The 18958-nt window shown below is 39.8% G+C and overlaps 1 protein-coding gene across 1 annotated transcript in view; it reads left to right on the plus strand.

Annotated features, from left to right (window-relative positions):
- Window positions 1-18958, plus strand: part of hpse2 (heparanase 2) — a 49930-nt gene that overhangs the window by 1170 nt on the left and 29802 nt on the right. Inside the window, exons 2-3 of the mRNA XM_076165659.1 lie at window positions 400-554; window positions 1212-1373. Of these exons, the coding sequence (XP_076021774.1) occupies window positions 400-554; window positions 1212-1373 (317 nt within the window). The remainder of the gene's footprint in view (window positions 1-399; window positions 555-1211; window positions 1374-18958) is intronic.

An 18958-nucleotide genomic window follows, 5' to 3' on the forward strand; every position in this document is an offset into this window, starting at 1 on the left:
GGGATCAGTCTTATATTTACCCGTGTGTGTTCTATTACAAAGGAAGAGAAACATCAGCTGAGTTCGATCAAACGGATATAATATCACATTTGCAGGCCTTTCTTTTGAGTCAGTCATGGATATTGACACGTTGGAAGAAACTTAAAAAAAAAGTCAACAGTAGAGTAGAGTCAATAGTTTTGTTGGTCCGAATGTAAGCTGCGTATTTATTTGGAGCTACAGACATTTAAACACCTTTCTATGGAATTTTAGACGATTTTTGTTGATCTGTGTTCGGATCTGAACTCTTCAAATTCAGATTTAAAGCTGTGAAACGTTTAAAGACAGAGCGCCTGTGTGTGGTGTGTGAATGTGTGTGTGTGTGTGTGTGTGTGTGTGTGTGTGTGTGTGTGTCCTCAGCTCTAAGCGCCTGGTCACCCTGGCCCGCGGTCTGTCTCCCGCTTTCCTGCGTTTCGGCGGTAAGCGGACGGACTATCTGCAGTTCCACAACCTGAAGAACCTCGCTAAATTCAGAGGGCCGGGACCAGACTACTACCTGAAGAACTATGAAGACGGTGATTACGCACGACCGATCACGACCACATAGTCACAACAATCAGGGCCAGAGTTTGTTGTTTTATTTCAGTGTTTTATTTGCTGGATTTAAGGGAGGCAGATCTGTGTGTTTACAAATAAAAATGATTTACAGTAAAATTAAATAAATACGAGAATAATGACACACACACACACACACACACCCACGCACACACACACATGCAGTATATAGGCCTATTGTCCGGTTGAACAAATGATGTCACTTCATTAATAGTCTAAAACTGAAATAATGTGCAATTTTTCCTGGCAGCCTTATATGGCATTGTAACTAGAAGGAACAATAACAGGAATTATCATCATAAATAACTATTCAATCTAACAGACTGATTGATGCACCGGTTCAACAATAGAAGACAAACACAGGCAGTCTTACCTTCATATTTCTTAACACGATTTGAATAAAACATAAATGTACACAAATACACAGATGTATACAGAAAGAACACAACATCAGCACATTGAGACCAAACAGCTGGAATAGCTTCATTTGAGCTTGTTTTAAGTTCATTTCTATTACATTTTGAGACACATATAATCTCAGCTGATCCACCTCTTATGTCGTTGGAAAAGTTAAAATACTGTATGACTCTAATGCTCTTTCTTTGCTGTGCTGGTAGACATAGTTCGCAGTGACATCGCACTGGATAAACAGAACGGCTGCAAGCTGGCCAACCACCCTGACATGATGCTGGAGCTGCAGAGAGAGAAAGCTGCCAGCACACAGCTCGTCCTGCTCAAAGAGCATGTCTCCAACATCTACAGCAACATCACAATAACAGGTAGGAGATCACACACACACACACACACACACACACACACACAAAAGCACACACACAAGCACAGACACACAGTTGACATAGGGCCTGCAAAGTGTTCCCTCAGAGTTCCACATTCATGCACAAACGTGAGCAGACACACACACACACACACACACACACACACACACACACACACACACACACACACACACACACTCACACACAGCAGAGCAGGTTCAAAGCATGCCGATGTAAACCATCAGCTTTCAGAATGACTAATGTCATTTGTAATGGAGGAATGTGGGGATGGATAAAGCGGTGCAGCAGCAGTGGCTAGTAAACAGAGTCCCTGACATTTTCACTGGTTACATTGAACTCAACCTGACCACAGAAGGAAACCTAGAGTTTGGGTGGCCTGCGATTCTGATCCATCTCTACTAGGAAGTACAAAGGTAGAGAGTAAATAAGGGATTTGCCTGGTGTCAATAATTGATTGGGCGTGAACCTTCTTCCCTGTTTTCCAAATTAAAGGGAAGAAAATGACTTCAGGACAGGTAACCATGAGCTAAAGGCTACAACAAGTACAACAAAGTGGAGGGAAATACAACACACGCAAGCCAACATGATTGTTAAAGAGAGCAGTCTAGACCTGCTCTATGGGAAAGTGCCTTGAGATCCCTTTTGCTCTGAATTGAATTGAAGGTGTTGGGTCCAAAGTTTTGAATAACAATAACACCCTCCAGTCACCGGAAACATTGTATTTAAATGTATGAAAGTTCAGCTAGAGCAACACACACACATGATGTAAGGATGGATCACCTGAGGGATGATCAAGGTCCCAAAGAACCACTGAAGTATGAACATACCGGACACCTCTTGGTTCGAATGAATGTGTATATCTTGAGCAGATGAAAGACGACAGCACAGGTGATGTGATGTAATGCGTGTATGGAAAGTGGTCAGGTTGGAATCCATTTAGTTTCCGGATCTGGATTGTATTGTGTTTAGGTCCGGGTTTGGACCAGGTGGTACTGACAGAATGTCTATTGAATATGCACACTAAAGATCAAGAGTAATGAAATACTTGTGTGTTTATTTAAAGACAAAAGAGAAAGACAAAAATGCCAGTTCCACTTCACATGTGTTCAGTCTGTGGAATGGAATGAGTTAGATGATTGTGTTTCAATGTTTTTAGAATGTCTTGTTCTGTGTGAGTGATGATGGGAGGATATGGTGCAACTCAGATTGCTGTATAGTTTCAATTTGCCTCATGTGCAACAGTGCAAACATGGCCTGTATGCACTGTGACCCTCACTGACCCTCAGTATTGTTAACTGCGAGGATATTATCAATACATTAGTATTGATGATTTAATGATATTTTGGTGTTTTCACAAGATTATGTACAGAAATTCATTCTGAGAATTACACATTACGCGTTCTAGATGTTTTGGCCAGGCAGGCAGAGGCATGTATCCCTCATTAGAACTCATAAGACTATAACAAATAATTCTATAGTTCTTAAATGGGGACTAGACCAATTTTAAACATGCCAGGGGAGCATGATTCAGTTTGTGGAAACAACTATAGGAAGGCTTTTGTGGCTATAGAGGTCTCTTTGAAATATGTGTATAGTCACGCATGTCAGGGTGGTCCTATCTCTCCTCAGGTAATGGCCCCATGTGGCTTGTTTTCGCTGTATTTTCAAATTTGTGGTTTGGAGTTTTACGACTTAAGTAAACTGCGACGGTGAAAGATGGTGAGGTTCCTCAGATGGTGGAAGAAGTAGAAAGAAGGAAAAGGAGACTTAATGTCCAAGAACGAGAAAAAAACAGAGAAAGAGTGAATGTGGCTGGGCATACACACACAGACACAGACACACACACAGACACACAGACACACAGACACACAGGCACAGACACAGACACACACACACACACACACACACACACACACACACACAGCAGAAGCCTCCCGGGGATCTAGTGTAGGCCCAGGCTGTGGGGTTGGGGGACACAAACCAGAATTGGCTGTTTCTAGTCCATCACTATTTGCTTTGCCACTCCATTGGTTGTTATACTTAACTAAAGTGTTTTATTGAGTTGCGTGTTTTGCAATAGTAGCATAAATGTAAAGAAGTGATGATAACACAATGCTAGAGGGCTCCAAAATATTCAGTGCTGCTTTAAAGGAGTCAAACCCTCAACCAACTAGGATATTACAGCTGTCAAGCCATCTTTTTTTGTTTCCTTTGTAGTTCTTCTGTTGTCTCCTGTTGCATTGATTTTCTAACCCCCAGTTTAGTTATATTTAGAGCACGATTAATGAGACAGTTTCTTCTTTTATCCTCATACCGGCTGTGGTACAGCCTGTTGTGGAAGTGGATGTTAATGGAGGAGAGTGAGCAGGAAGGGGCCAAAGGAAGGTGACACTGAAGAGAGGAGGAACATTCATTAAAAAAGTTGTAAAGTAAAGTTCTTTCAAAGCCAAAGTTGGTGAAGTTGGACTTAAAGTGTTCACCATTAATTAGGAAATGACCAGAGGGTTTGGGGATGGAATTTGTATTTTACTTTTCTGAAGAAATCTGTTGTGAGTGTAGTAGTTTCATTGAAGCTAGCTTAGCCCATGTTAGCTTGATGCTAACGTTACAATGTGTGCCAAAACAAACTGGGAGATGTTTTATATGTGTAGATATTCATGTTTTCTGCATAATTGTAACTTAATGTGAACGGTATAAAGGAGAAGGAGATTTTATTATTTTGTCAAATGAAAAAAGCGTTCAAAACTATTTTAAATCTAAGTAATATTTTGGTTTGCCAATTAGATCAACAAAGCTCTGATTTAAATGTCATTTTGGGCACTAATGACTTTTTCTGTTTACTATCAGTAAATTTCGATTTTATTTTATTTTCCTAGCTTGTTGAGGGCTCCATGTCGGACAGATTCAGCCATTTCAGTGCGCCTGTTAAACTCTCACTAGGCCGCTCATGTGTGCTGTCTGTTTCATGTATATACAGCTGGCCCTCACTGCTTATTTACCAAGAAAAGAACAAAGTTAATCTACTGATGCTTGGTAGCTCCACAGGAAGAGGCAAACAAATTAGCATGTAAGTTACATTAATGATTTAATCATTTTTAAATATGAGCCGGTCGGACTATTCGCCGACGGGTTTAAAGGGCCAGACGAGTTATTCAAAACGGTATACTAAATCTATCGTGATTCATTCAAATAGATGGAAATACATTAAAAGGCGATTGTGCTTATCACAAACAGAACTGAATCAGAGCAAAAACAATAGTGTTGCAGTACTTGGACCCCTAATAAGAGACAGAACGTTTCTGCCCTTTCAGAGAAATTAATTCTCTCTTTGTCAGTTTAGATAAATAGACCATTCTGCAAGTTCTTGTTCAGCAATTGTTCAAAGTTGTTTAGCCAAGTAAACCACTTACTCGCACAAATTGACCCAGCACCGTTTTTGATCAAAATACGACCTTTCCATAGAGAGCTAGTTTGATCCTTCCGTGGCCAGACACATCCCAATACCTGAGAACTCTCTCGTTGTCCAGTTTGATTTTCCAGTGAACATACATTAGCCCCAGTTTTAGGTTTGCTTTTGAACGCAGCTAGCCAGTTCAAACGGAATCAGTCCCATTGTTGCCGGATTTGGAGAGTCCTACTATGTAACCTATTTCCATAGTATTAGTGTTTATACAGTTATATAGCTGATTATTATTTTTCACCATGACTTAATTACCGAGTTCTGGACCTTGGGGACCTCATTGCTGGCTATAGCCATGTGTAAAGGTAGTATTTTACCCCGAGAGCTTTCATGATTTCATTACTTCTTCCAACACTGTACCAAGTTAAGCAGGGATGACGCTGAAAACTGACTCATCTCTGTAGTAAAGACTAACAGGAGCACCGAGGCACTGGAGAGGTGTTTTAATACGGTCTGGTAACAATCAGACAAGACTCACTGTCGGTGAATGTGTGTGAGTGTGTGTATGTGTGTCTTTCATATGTGAAAGCAGGTGGTGTTTAAGGTCTTTTAACAGTCTCACTCCATCCTTTTCCACTCACCACTGTCTGACCTTTGACCCAGGCTTGTTAGAGCTATCAATAATGGGGCCACTCCAAGCTAACACACGCACACACACACCCACACCCACACTCACATACGCAGAGGAGAATTAAGTTGAGAAAATAGTCCAGCTCAGACAAGGTCATGGTCACCAGCATCCAATGTCTCTCCACAGGAGTATCCCTCCAACATGGAGTATCACTTCTTCATTCCTCCCTTCTCTCCCTCTGTGTCTGTCAGTCCCCCAGCTTGCTCCTCTCTAACCCTTTACCTTTTTCCCTTGCTCTCCTTTTCTCTCCTATGTTTATTGTTAGCTTAGCCGTGTATATTGTGACTTCATGTGAAAGTCTAATGTTTATTTGACACTTTGGTAAATGAGGCCGCCGCTCTATTCAACTTGTGACCTCAAAGACCTATTCAGTGTGTTTAAGGCTTTAAGGATAAACACCACTCAATTTAGGAATTCCTAAATTATGTTATTCTTGTGGTCTAAGACGGGACAATCAATATAGGTGAACACATACTCAAAGGAAATCTTCCCAACTCAAAGAAACTGGAGAACCAAGAGTCAAACAGAGGATGTTCTCAGTTATAAGGTCTGCAGCTGCTGGTGAGACACTGAAAGGTGTTTTGCTTCGTGTGTTGGATTTAAGAAGTATTTCTCAGTTTACAGTTGTGATATTGTGTAAGAATACGAACCTGGCTTCTCATGTTCTCACATTTTGATAACAATTTGTTGGATAGGACTGGTGGGAACAGTTGATTTGATTTTGAGTCAGTTTCTGGATCAGGATATGGATATAAGACTTTGTTTTCACTTTTATTCTAATCATAAACACCAGGCTTACATAAAACATTCACGGATTCAGTATTGATCAGTATCTGATCATGTTGCAGTCCATCAACATGTGTCCTCATTATCTGTAACTCTCTTCAACCTTAGATCTCAGTTCCTTGACCATTTTGCTATGAACCCCTATCGTTCTATCTTGGTCAAGGATTTGCAGACATTACTACACACTTTTTTTGCATGCACTGTCACTGTCCCTTTATCTTATTTATCTCTCATCTCTTTCCCCGCTCTACACAGTACATTCACACTCTGCTCCCTTTGACTGAGGTCTGATCACAATGTGAGCCAGACCGCATACATATGCAGTCTGGCAGATCAGATGGCATTCTTGTGTAAATGCATTCTGTGAGATTCACGCAAACATTCTTCTTCCATTATCCAGATACAAATCACATATTAACACAAGATGGGTTACAACTACAGCTTTGGATTGATGATTTCAAAGATTTCATCCAAATTCTTTCAGTTTTTTGACAGAGACAGTGCCATAATGAAATAATTGTATAAATAAATATTGTTACAGATTCCTTTGCCTTTACCGCAACATGAGTCAATGGTTGGCCACATTTATATGCTGATGCAGTGCAGCCTTACATCATTTGCAAACACATACATGTTCTTCATCCTCTCCCTCGCAGTCTGTTCTCACATGTTGTATCAAGTAACATGGATGTTTATAATGTCTAATGAATTGTTAGGTCTAAGTAAACACTGTGTTGAGCATATAAGACACCAATACTGAAGTTACTCTCTTTGAACTGACACAGCAGTCAGAAACCACATGAGACCAGTCAAAGGAAAAAATAAGAAGTGATATTCACCTGTTAAACGGCACGCATGAAGTCAACACAACTGACATGGTGGCTCAGTGGCTAGCACTCTTACCGCACAGCAAGAAGATCAGGGTCAGGTCCTTTTTGTGTATGTTTATGTGCATGTTCTCCCCGTGTTTGCGTGGGTTTCCTATAGGTGCTCCGGTTTCCTCCCACACCCAAAGACATTCAGCTTAGGTGAATGGGAAACTCTAAATGGCCCTGAGGTGTGACTGTCACTGTGACTGAGTTGTCTGATTATGTGTGTTGACCCTGGGATAAACTGGTGACCTATCCAGGGTGTTACTCTGTTCTGTATCCCTGAGTGGCTATAGAGAATGAATAAGTGAATGAACTGGGAACTCACAATCATAATACCCTGTGAGGTTTTGTTTTATATTTATTTATGAGAATGAATTTTAATGGTCTCTTCTTCTTTACTACTCTTTTTCTCTCTCTACTGCTCTCACTGACTAGGATTATTATTTAAAAAATTTCTCTTTGGTCTTTAGATCCATTTGGGATCAGGACTCTCTCTCTTTTTCTTTCTCTCGCTGTCTCTGTCTCTTGCTCTGTATCTTGCTCTCTCTTTCTCTCTCTCTCTCTCTCTCTCTCTCTCTCTCTCTCTCTCTCTCTCTCTCTCTCTCAAACTCACTCAATGATCCATATTTACCGTATCTCTGGATTTGAGATCCTCTTATTGTATCAAGACTCAGGACTATTTTATTTCCTGTTATCACCTCTCTTCTGGCACTTTGCTACGCTGTTAACACCTATAGCTTCTATTCCACATCTACGGAATCTGTTTAATCTTTATCATGCATTTCATTCTGAAATGTACTGGAGAAAAAAACAGGAAGAAAATGGTTGACTTCCCATCTTTGCTGGTATGTTGCAGTGAGTGACTTCTGAGATTTTTGTTTCCGTCGCTTCAGACAGTTATGTTCTCTTCAGTGTCTTGAACTTTCCATACAACTATTTCCTAATAGTTTGAAGTCCGGGCCCAAACTGCACATTCACAACTTCTGGTCGTGGAGCAGCCAGGGTCCTGCAACCCACTTCCATTAGAAAAGGAAGTATCTGCAAGACAGATTTGTGAAGACCAAGAAAAGACTAAAGGGAAAAGGGCGACGCTGGGTGTTTTCATTCTTATCTGCTCTTTGGCTTCATTTTGCTCGCTGACACATTTTTACTCCTCCGGGTGCTTCAGTTTTCTCCCACAGTCCAAAGACATGGGTTAACTTAAAACTCTTAATCATATATGAGTTTGTGTGTCTGTGTGTGATAGCCATATGTGGACTGTGTTAACGTGCAAAAATCCAAATGTTGTCTGTTCAGAACCGCATCCATGTTCAATTTTTCGGTCTGCTGCTTTCCGCGCTCCATGTTAAATTTGGGTTTAAAATTTAAAATCTGTTTTATGATGAATAGACACAATCCTTGGTAGGAGGGAGGTTGTGACAGCCGCCTTCTTGGAACTGTAGAGCAGGAAGGGTAATTTACTCAACTGTGAATGGCTGGAAAACCCTTTTAATGAAAACACGGTGGCACAGCTGTTGGCAGTCAAGCAGGCGCTGGTCAGCTTTCGGTTTGATTCATTCAAATCAAATCAAAACAAGTTTCCGTGTATGGAGGGGAAACACTCCACCTGACCTTTTAGTTCTTCAATCCCAACCTGTATCATTCTGTCCTTCATCTTTAATTAAAGTCAAATACAACTTTTCCAAATTGTAGTCTTTTATCTTTGAATAACAATACCCCCCATACTTACAGGCCCAGATTATAGATGTGTTTTCATCTGTCAAGTTTCACACTATTACACTTCAGGACAGCCAGCTGAGAGATTAATATCATAAGCTTTGAGCTGTTGATATCTATAACAATAATATTGGATATAAAAGGCCTTTTGCGGTACATTTCTTGTGTAATCAGATGATTGAATGATGAATTTTCATCAGAAAGTGATTGCAAATTATAAATCGAGATGCTTTTGTCTCTGGAATGTGACATTTCTACACGTATTTCCTCAGTAACTAACAATAACTGTTTTTTTCCAGTACATTGGCATGCTTTGCAGAAATTTATTTTCAAAACCAAAATTTTGTTTGGTCTACAAAAGAATTTTTATAGGGTAAATAAAAGCAAAATTCACTGAAAAGTTGAATGACTTCAGCCTCCAGATTGTTGGTAGAACAAATACGGACGGGTTCATTTAGCTTCACACTTTCATGGCAAATTATATGAGGTCCTAAGTGAAATGTTGCCAATAAACAGCCCACCAACGATAATTAGAAAGCAGACTAGTGAAAGAGTGGGCATGTGCTGGATCAGAGTAACACCTGGACTACAACTGTCAGGCAATGACTGACTAGTGCCAATGGAGGATTCTTTATCACTTTATTCACTATTACAGCATTATTGATTAATTGTAAAATGAAACAATGAAATGGTTATTACACTCTGTGTTAAAAGACTTAAAGACACAGGTGCACTTTCTACCTTACATATATATCTCATATCTCATCACTTCATTCACGTGTTTGCTTTGTTTTTATAAAAAATTATTACTGCGGTTTCCCAACTGTGGTGTTTTAGTTAATAGTTAATGAACTTGGTTTTCAAGGATTTGGTTCACCTCATTCATTTCTCCCAAACAGCATGTGCACCTGTTTTACCAAAGTTTCACATTGTGAAATCTGAGCCATTTGCCACTGATGAAGCTGATTTGCCTGTCAAACCTGTAAACAACATATTTGATTCGATGATTCGATGATTCGATGACTTTACTTTAGATTCATTTACATGGGAAAAAGGGTGTGGACCCAGCATCAGCCTCTGCTGCACATCAGAGCAGCCATGATAGCTGGAAGCTCTCAACACTGTTACACACAACAGCATCATTCAGCATGGGAACATTCTCTGAAATGCATTTGGCTGAATCAAAAATCCTTTTTATTCTCACCTGACAGTTTGCACTCATCAGGAGTGATGTGACCTCAGCGTGACTCTTGATTGACTCTTGATCAGCTGCTTTTATTCTTTAGTCTTTCCAGATGTTCTGCTTAGATCTAGCAGTGTCTGTTTTTCTGATCGAAGGAATACCTACCGTGCTCAGATCATGAATGGACATAACATGTAATTCCATGTGTTTGCAATATGCCCTGAGACAAGTGCCAGCAACCTGCAAACGAATGTCATTTTAATAGCCTGATGCATGGGAAATGTTTGAAAGCAGTCCTTCCTGTCCTATGATTGTTTGGCATGACATCCAACCTCCACATTTTTTCCTCAGAACTCTAGAAAACATACGTTTTGTGTCATATTTCATCATAGCGCTGTATTCTTGAGCTAGTTCACACCACAACGATGGACCTGTGGCAGGAATTCTGGTACCTCTTGTGCATATATATGTGTGAGCTTGCACACATATACATCCAGATGAAGTTGTTATCCTTAGGGGAAACATGCCTCCTTCATTGCCAGTGAGACACATTTTATTTCCTCAATTTGACTTCTGGGCTGTCAACTTTTATTTATGGGATTGCCCTAGAGTTTGTGTGTTTGTGTGCGCTTGTGTATTGTGTGTGTGTGTGTGAGAGAGTGTGTCTGACCAAGTATGTTAATAGGAATAGGAATTCATAACCAATGTTCAGGGAGGTTATTTGAGCTGATGTGTAAGAAGGCAATGCTAATGTTCTCTTAACTACTTCAACTGGAATTTAACACACTCATTAAACCACACAAATGTTTGCGTGTGCTTGTGTGCGTGTGAGAGCATACAGTATGTATGCGTTACAGTATTAGTTCTGTGTGTGTGTTCAAGTAAAATACTTTTATTTAGTACTCTCTTTTGATGAGTACACACTGTACACTTTGTTTCACATGTAGTTTATTGAAGTGGCGAAATCTCAACTAAAACCTATAACGTGAAATAACAATGACTGAGTAGATTGTGAAGATTGCTTGACTTCCTGTATTAGGCTTGTATTGCTTTCAGACTTGAACTGAACCGAACCCGAGTGTTAGATTGCTTTCACACCTGGAGTCTACATCAGTGATCCATCTTTTGTGACATTGTATCTTTTTTTATTTGGTCCAGTTGGTTTCTCATTACATGGCTATTTTCCAGAGCAGAGGAAATGAGCCGGTGTGCAAATGGGCAGGCCTGTAATGATGCATCTGCCATTCATTGGTCAGAAGTTATGCGTGAAGTAAAGGGCAAAATAATGAGCAAACATGCAGCACTGCAGTTAGGTCTGCATTCAGGTCAGCATTGCAGCTTTGGTTTTCCTACTCAACACAGTTGTCAAATGCCACTCAACATGAATCCTGTTTTGGTGTGGTCAACAGTATTTTGATCCACTTTTTCCAAAATGTCCAATCAGACGTATGTAAGCAGACGAGGTGAGAAGTGATAAGCTTTTACCACTTCTGCCTGCTGTTTGTGAAACCTGACCAAACAAGCGGTATCGTGTTTGGCTCTCCACCTGTGAATGAGGCTAAAATTGCTTTCTCAGTACAATCGTCCTGGACTGTGGTTCGATTGGAGCCACCTCTTTTAAGCAGTCTTGAGTCGATTTTTTTCCAGCACCCGATTGCAATTGCTGTTTTCTCAGTTGTCCAAACCAACAACATGAAGGGTGTTAACGCCCCCAGGTGTGATTCAAATGGACTCCACACTGGAGGCATGAATGCGACCTACAATACAGTGCCGGGAACACGGTCACAGTCTTCTTTATTTGGTGTTCACCCATATATTCGATATACAAATTGGGCACATATGCTTCTGAGCAATCACAAAACAAATTGCACTTTAGCAATTATTGTGTGCCGTGTGCAGTTTACTCTCTGTGGGCATGGGAGCCAAACACCCCCCCTTGTGGAGGGAGCTCCATAAAGCCTGAAGTGGAGTATCAAGCACCCCTCGGCCTAGAAATAGAATCACACAGCCTACTAAACAGAGAGAAAGATCAGTAAACTGGAGCTGGAGGTCTGCTGCACTCTGAACAAGGCTGCTAAACCACTTGAACTTCCCTGATAAGAGTCAGAGTTGCACGAAAATTGACAAGATTGCTGTGAATGTTTCTGATTTATTACTGCAGGTCTCCTGAAAAGAAGGATGTATTATACGTGGTGTTTAAGTTCGTAGAATTTTCAATGATACTATTGTTTTGAACTACTAAGTTTTTACCAAGCCAAACTCAATTTGACAAAATCTATTTGCTTTTGTTCCTTTTCCTTCTGAATGTGTAAGTGTGTGCCTGCCTGCCTGACAAAATGCCTGTTAGGAATGACAGAAGACAAAAATCTAGGGTCATCCCCTGCTAGAGCCTCATATATTAAACTCCAGGAAAATGTTGCTTTCATAAGACTTTGGCACGTTTCTGTTCTCACCGCTTGTGACTCCTCTTTAATTCTCCTCTCGTTTGGCTCTGAGCATGTGGCTGAATGGATTGTGTGGACCTTGTCAGAGGCCATCTATCACTCCATGGTGTCCTGCTGAGCTGGAGATCCACAGTGCAGCACTCTCAGCCCTCAAGATGAGAAAACAAGAGCAAGGAGGAAGAAAGCTGGATTAAGAGAGGAGGAGGAAAGAGCGGGAAAGAAAAGACAGACAAAAGAGTGAAGCATGAAGGCGCATGAGCAGGACGAGAACGAGGGAAAGACTTTTTTTAAAACTATAGAATAATTTATCATGCATGTTCATCAGCATGTTTTATCTGACCTAACCCGTACAGCAAGCCGGCCATAGACAGGGGAGGAGATAGTGTGTATGTGTTTGTGTATTTGACTCTGGAATCTCATCACAGCTGCACAAACTTTCACTTTAGGAGGGGTATTCTGTAAACTGTAATAACGGAGCATGCTTCCATTTTCATTTCTCTCCTTGGAGCACAGACAAAGGCTTGATTGCTGTGCTTAACTCTTTAAAAACACATCACAGAAACACAGCAAGGTAACATGGATGGTACTGTGCGTCTACCGATAGTTCAGGACATTGCAAGCTTCAAAACGATGGTCAGTGTGCAAATTGTGGCTGTGTTATGGCTGAGAGAATGTTGGAACTTCATGTCAAACTTGCCCTGCCACTGTTGGCTGTTGTTGTCCGGTGGTAGTCCGGTGGTAGTCAAAAGTTGGATTGTGTGATGCTAAAGACTACTTGCTCGACAAGGTTACTAAGTAGGTTACTGTTGTGAAATATCAAGTTAAAATACTTTCATGGTTGTTGTTCCGAAGTGTGTGTGTGTGTTGTCACAGGATTTGTAAAAAGAGGTGTTATTTGCATTCTGTGTTTGTACCATTGTTCTGCCATTTTGACATTGTAGTTTTCACATAGAGAGTGGGTCAGTTGTGTTGTTGATCTGATTGTCTGGCTTGAGACTGGTTTGAGACAGTACTGTCCCACTTAGTGGTGGCACTGCCTAGTACTTCTGTTGCTTGGTCAGACTGCTCAGAGGTCTTTCTGTGATATTTCTGTGAGTTGGTTTGAGAACACATTTCTACTAAAGCCCAGAAAATAGTGATACCTGGATTGAAAAACTGCTGGAGACAATCTCTTTAATGCCTTCTACAAACTAAGGTATAACACTGATCTTATAAGTTACTGTGTGACATGCACTCACTGTGGCATGTGACACAGTGTGAGAAGGGTTTACTGGTGAATACCTTACTGAATCATAGTCCTACAACAAGCAGGAAAATCTATGCAGGTGCAGATACATGCCTTTAACATCTTCAAGAGTTCTGAATTGGTCTTTGATGTAAATGTCTCATACTACAATTTAGGACCATTATTAACTGCACACAGTCTGTAGGAGCCTTAAGTCTGAAGACACAATTCTGCCACTGATTTGTTACCTCGCCAAGGAGTGTTTTTTTTTCTGTGTGCAAAATAACCACTTGTGAGTACTGACACTGTTCATGTAATAATATTCAGCCCATAGCTGTCCTTGGCATTTCCCACCATTTATATTGCATAATAGATCTATGCCAAAAATAAAGTCAGTGTTTGAAAGACAAGTGCATTTGCAGTACTGGGCATCTGATCTGCCTTGTAGCAGCAATGCTGCTAATGTGAAAGACTAACGTGTTCCAGCAGTAGCAGTCATGCAACAGTGCCGCTTCCCTGGTGCAGATGCAGGTAGATAATATGAAACAGGAATCAGGGAAGCACAGTGCAGTGTTTAGCAGTTTTACCTCCCAGAACGTCCAGGTTCAAATCCTAAACCAACCATAATCCTTCATGTTTCCACAGTCATTGGGATGCATCCAGTACAGAGGAGGAATCTCACAAAATGACTAATTTTCAAAACATTTATAACAACATAAGTTTGATCTTTTCGGGAGTTGCAGTGGTATGAGCTTTAATTAGTGGCCTATTTACTAAATGTAAAGAATGTGCTAGCAGCTAGGCCGACACATATGGAACACAGTAAGAGCTTGGCTGCTAGGACCGTAACCCACTTAAACTCAGACCAACAACAGATAGCGGTTTGGCTACATCTTAAGATCAGGCACCTCTGAAAGGTTTATTGGCTCATTAGAGCTGTAATGGAGGCTTAATGGTAGATGTGTGACCAAATTGTTTTCTTTCTCATTTGCACAAGGCTGTCTTTGATTCTGTTTTTGTTAATTGGCCTAAGTATCCAGTAATTGGTGCCTCAAGATTTTATGTAGAGGTTTTATTAGATGCTGGCTGATGTCTAGTTACAAGATGACAGACAGAAAATATGTTAACAATTGCACCGCCTTTGAGAAAATTGTAATATATTTAATACATGTCTGAACATTTAATGGAAATGTAGTCAGTTGTTCTAAATATGATTTTATAGTGATAGAAGTCCATCTGAATTGAATAACCAAATATGTGATAACTATTAACCCTTTGACAACTTAGATAATGCTCAATCATACAAAACACTAGAAATATTTTTGATAGCAAAACTGTTTTCCATTACCCTCAAGACAAAGAAAGAAAGAAAGAAGACAGAGGACATGACTTGGTCTCTCTTGGGGACCTGGTGGTCCTCTGAGTTGTTCTCTCTGAAACTATTTGACTATGGAGGGACTCTGGTCTGTGGGACATAGCTCTATGTTATTGAAGGAATTTTATGAGTCCATAAGTGTGTAATGAAATTTGCCTCGGTCAGAGAAGTGAAGCACGAAAAGGAAAAGTGGAATTGAATTTTCGATGGTATTTCCCTGAGACCTGCATTCCCTGAGGGAGTGTACACCGCTGCTTTCAGTGGCCTAGGCAAGAAGGGGCTAAGTGAAACCTTTTCCCTGAGGTTTTGAACCTCTGCTCTGAATGGCAGGAGTCGACACCTCTAACCAGGAGCAGATGTTTGGCTGGCTGGGTTTGGCTCGGCCCGTTGCCTGGCAGAGTAGGAAACCTGGGGTCTGATGCCGCCAGCGCTCCCCGCTCTCAGTGTTACAGCCTGGCTCAACATCGGCCGTTCCCTCCTCAGCAAGGTCCAGAAAACAAGTGGGATCGGGGGAAAACAGGGAGAAATGCAAGTAATATTCAGCATTTAAAAGTGAATACGCATTGGCAGTAAATTATACTGAACTATCAAGCATTAATATACTAGGAGAAGGAGAAGAATGGAACAAAAGAAACAAAGCAGAAGGTTTGGATGCTAAATGATGGAAGTATCCACAGTAGTGACTCCTAAATCGTTGACTTGAGCTTTATTCAGTCAGAATGAGTCGTAATAATATAACAGTACCTCTCTCAAGTTATTCCTGTTCCAATCAGTCAAGCAACTTTTGTGTGTTCATAAAAGAGAGAAGATTGTGACATATTTGACCATCTACTGTATACAAATGTAAATGTCAGTAATATTCCATCATTTCCTGCGGGAGGCGGGTTTTCCTGGTATTTAGTATTTAGCTTGTTTTGTTTTTTTTCTTGTCACTATGATGCATGGGGCCATCAGATGACTGTGATTATTTTTACGTTTTTCTAGTGAAATCTATGCGCATTTTTTATACAAATAGATTTATATTCATGATTCGGATTTATCATCTATCTGAAAAGTAAATGATTACAATCAACAAATTACTGGTTAATGGTTTAAATGGCCGAAAATACACATTGATATGACTATTAAAACAATATCTGTGTAATTGTACAACATTTATAAAATACAGTATTGTATTGTTGAAGGAAAATTTAAGAAATTTATAATAACTATTAAGAGAGAGGTTTGATGAAGAAAGAATCCACATGACAAAAATAGTTGAATTGTTACAACAATAAAAGTATTTTTCACGAATAAAGTTGAAAGAATAAAGTTGAGCTGGGGGAATAAAATTAGAATATTTTAAGAAATTGCAAGTCTAGCTGTATGAACATAGAGGAGAGAGCAGTCAGTCTGAGAGAAGGACGTGTAACAGCATCAGGGAAATACTTCAGCACCAGATGATTCAGGATCAGGACATGATAGTGTGTGTGTGTGTGTGTGTGTTGTGTTGTGATTTGTGAAAGTGTGAGTTATAGGCCAGTAGCAGCTGCTACAAACTCTTTCCTCTCTATGTTAGTGGGGCTCAGCTGCTTTCTTTGAATTCTCAGTACATTACAACTTTTCTCTCCAAAATATTGCAACTTAATATTTGTGCCATTTCATTTCTTTCCTCTAAATATTCAGACTTCTTTATGTGTATTTTGTGGCCCTGATACTCTGTGCTCCATGAACCTTGAGGAAGATATTCAGTCTGTCCAAGTCAAAAGGCTCAGGTTTAGTCAAGTCACAGATCCAGTGTTCATGGAGTCCAGTTGAATAGATTCTTCATCTTGTCAAGGGAAATCTCATTTCAGCAAATTGATACTGAAGTTCAATTTGAGTCCAAGTCATTCAAGTCAGTCATGCAATTTGAGTCCACACCACTGGAAACACAAGAGCCTAAACACAGACTGAAGTCATCTCTCTCTGTCTCACTCTCACACACACACACACACACACACACACACACACACACACACACACAAACTCTGTCTAAAAAATAGCTTTGGAGATTTACAAAATAACTAGCACAATATAAAGTTCAAAAGTTTATTCTTTATTATTATTTATATACAAAACAAAAAAGCACCATTAAATCAATTCTTAACGTATAGTTCACCTATAAAATTTAATACTACGGTCAGGAAATATATTAAATTGAGGTTTTGTCATGCTGCAGATTTCTCACTAGCTTTCTGTCACGATTGAAAACACATTTAATCAAAATGTCTCTTAATGTCTCACAATATGGACATGGACCAGTTTTAATTAAAAGAAAATCAGGAAAATGACATCTGGAAATCATTTCAAACTCAAGGCCCGCAAGCCAGATGAGGCCTTGAGTTTGACATATGTGTTTTAAATAATGTCAATAACTAAACAGGAAATATATGATCATGATGTCCACGGCTTTTTGATTTGAGAGGTTTCACTGATCACAACATGCAGCAGATTGTCCTTTATGCAAACTTCAAACATTCAAACAGACTCATTAACCAAAAAGTAATCATAAATGTATGTCAAACCTTTTCAAGTGCTCGCAACACATCCCACTATGGATGGAGATAAAATGGTGTTTCCAGGTTTGTGGACACAATCTAAGGCCTTCAGAGGGACCTGAAAATGAAACGTCTGCCTGACAAAAAACAAGCAGGAAGTCTAAAAATACAAGACTGATGAGGAGACGGCTAGAGACTCTGGGAGATATTTGCTAAGATGAATGACTGAAAGAAAAAATGTCTCTTTTTCCACAAACACGTGGCAGGAACATCAATCACGGCGGGACAAGTCCCAGCTTTGTCATAACGTGCTGCTGCAGAAACTCAGATGGGGTTTAAAAGTGAAGAGTTATGGGTGTGAGTGCGGCGCCCCCTGTAGTGTTTGGCTCCAACACGGTCTCTCTTTTCTTTTTGAAGATTTGTTATAATATCATTGTCCGTCTTTTTCCTAACACGTGTCAAATCTATCCAGAGTTACTTTGCACTGAATTTGATGGAAGATTTTTAAAAATGTATTCATTTTTTTCCTCTTGATTTAGAATATAATAAGATTATAAAATGTTGAATTAATATCTAGCAAAAGTAAATATTTTCTTCTTTTTGTAAGAGTAGAAGGTATTTTTTCTGAATTCCTAGTTTGCTTAGAAATCTGCTCTACAGGATTAAACTGTATATTTGCCAATTAAATTACAAAACCTTTTCGTGACTTGTTCAAACTTATAATAATAATAATAATAATAACTAAAGCAGGGCGTGAGGCAACTTGATGGAACAATATGAAGTTATAGGTGGAACATCGTTTTATTTAGGTAGCTTACTTTAGTTTGTATATTAATATGAAGCAATAACTTAAAGTACCCACAACAGGTCTGTGATAGTATATTGTTGTTGCATATTTGTGTTTGCTGTCAGCTTCTATGCTTCTAACATAGGTAGAAACACAAAAGGTGCTGGTTCTATCTGTTTCTATGGAGACCTTTTGTTTTCAGCAGATGATCAGGAGTTATTGAAACTACTTTAGTCCAGGGAAAGCAACATCAGCCATTGTGTTAGAGTAGGGAATCATACAATGCATATATATGTTGTGAATCTGGTGCAGGCTTTGTTTTGATGCCTCCAGGTACATTTAAATGTAAGAAAGTAAACATGCCAAATGTCGCCCATCGTGTGTGCAACTACAGGATCTCAGGTTGGATCGGATCCTAAATAATGGACTTGCTTAATGTTTGAGATTTGAAGTCACATCACTTGAGCTTCCAAGCAGATGTTAGGAAGACAAACCTCACACGACAGCAGACTGACAAACTGATCCTTATTATCCAAACATCTGGACTTTGCTCGCAATTGTCAGAAGGA

Source organism: Genypterus blacodes, unplaced genomic scaffold, assembly GCF_046128005.1.
Source record: "Genypterus blacodes isolate CSIRO-AG114 ecotype Tasmania unplaced genomic scaffold, CSIRO-AGI_Gbla_v1 ptg000012l_1, whole genome shotgun sequence".
NCBI lineage: Eukaryota > Metazoa > Chordata > Actinopteri > Ophidiiformes > Ophidiidae > Genypterus > Genypterus blacodes.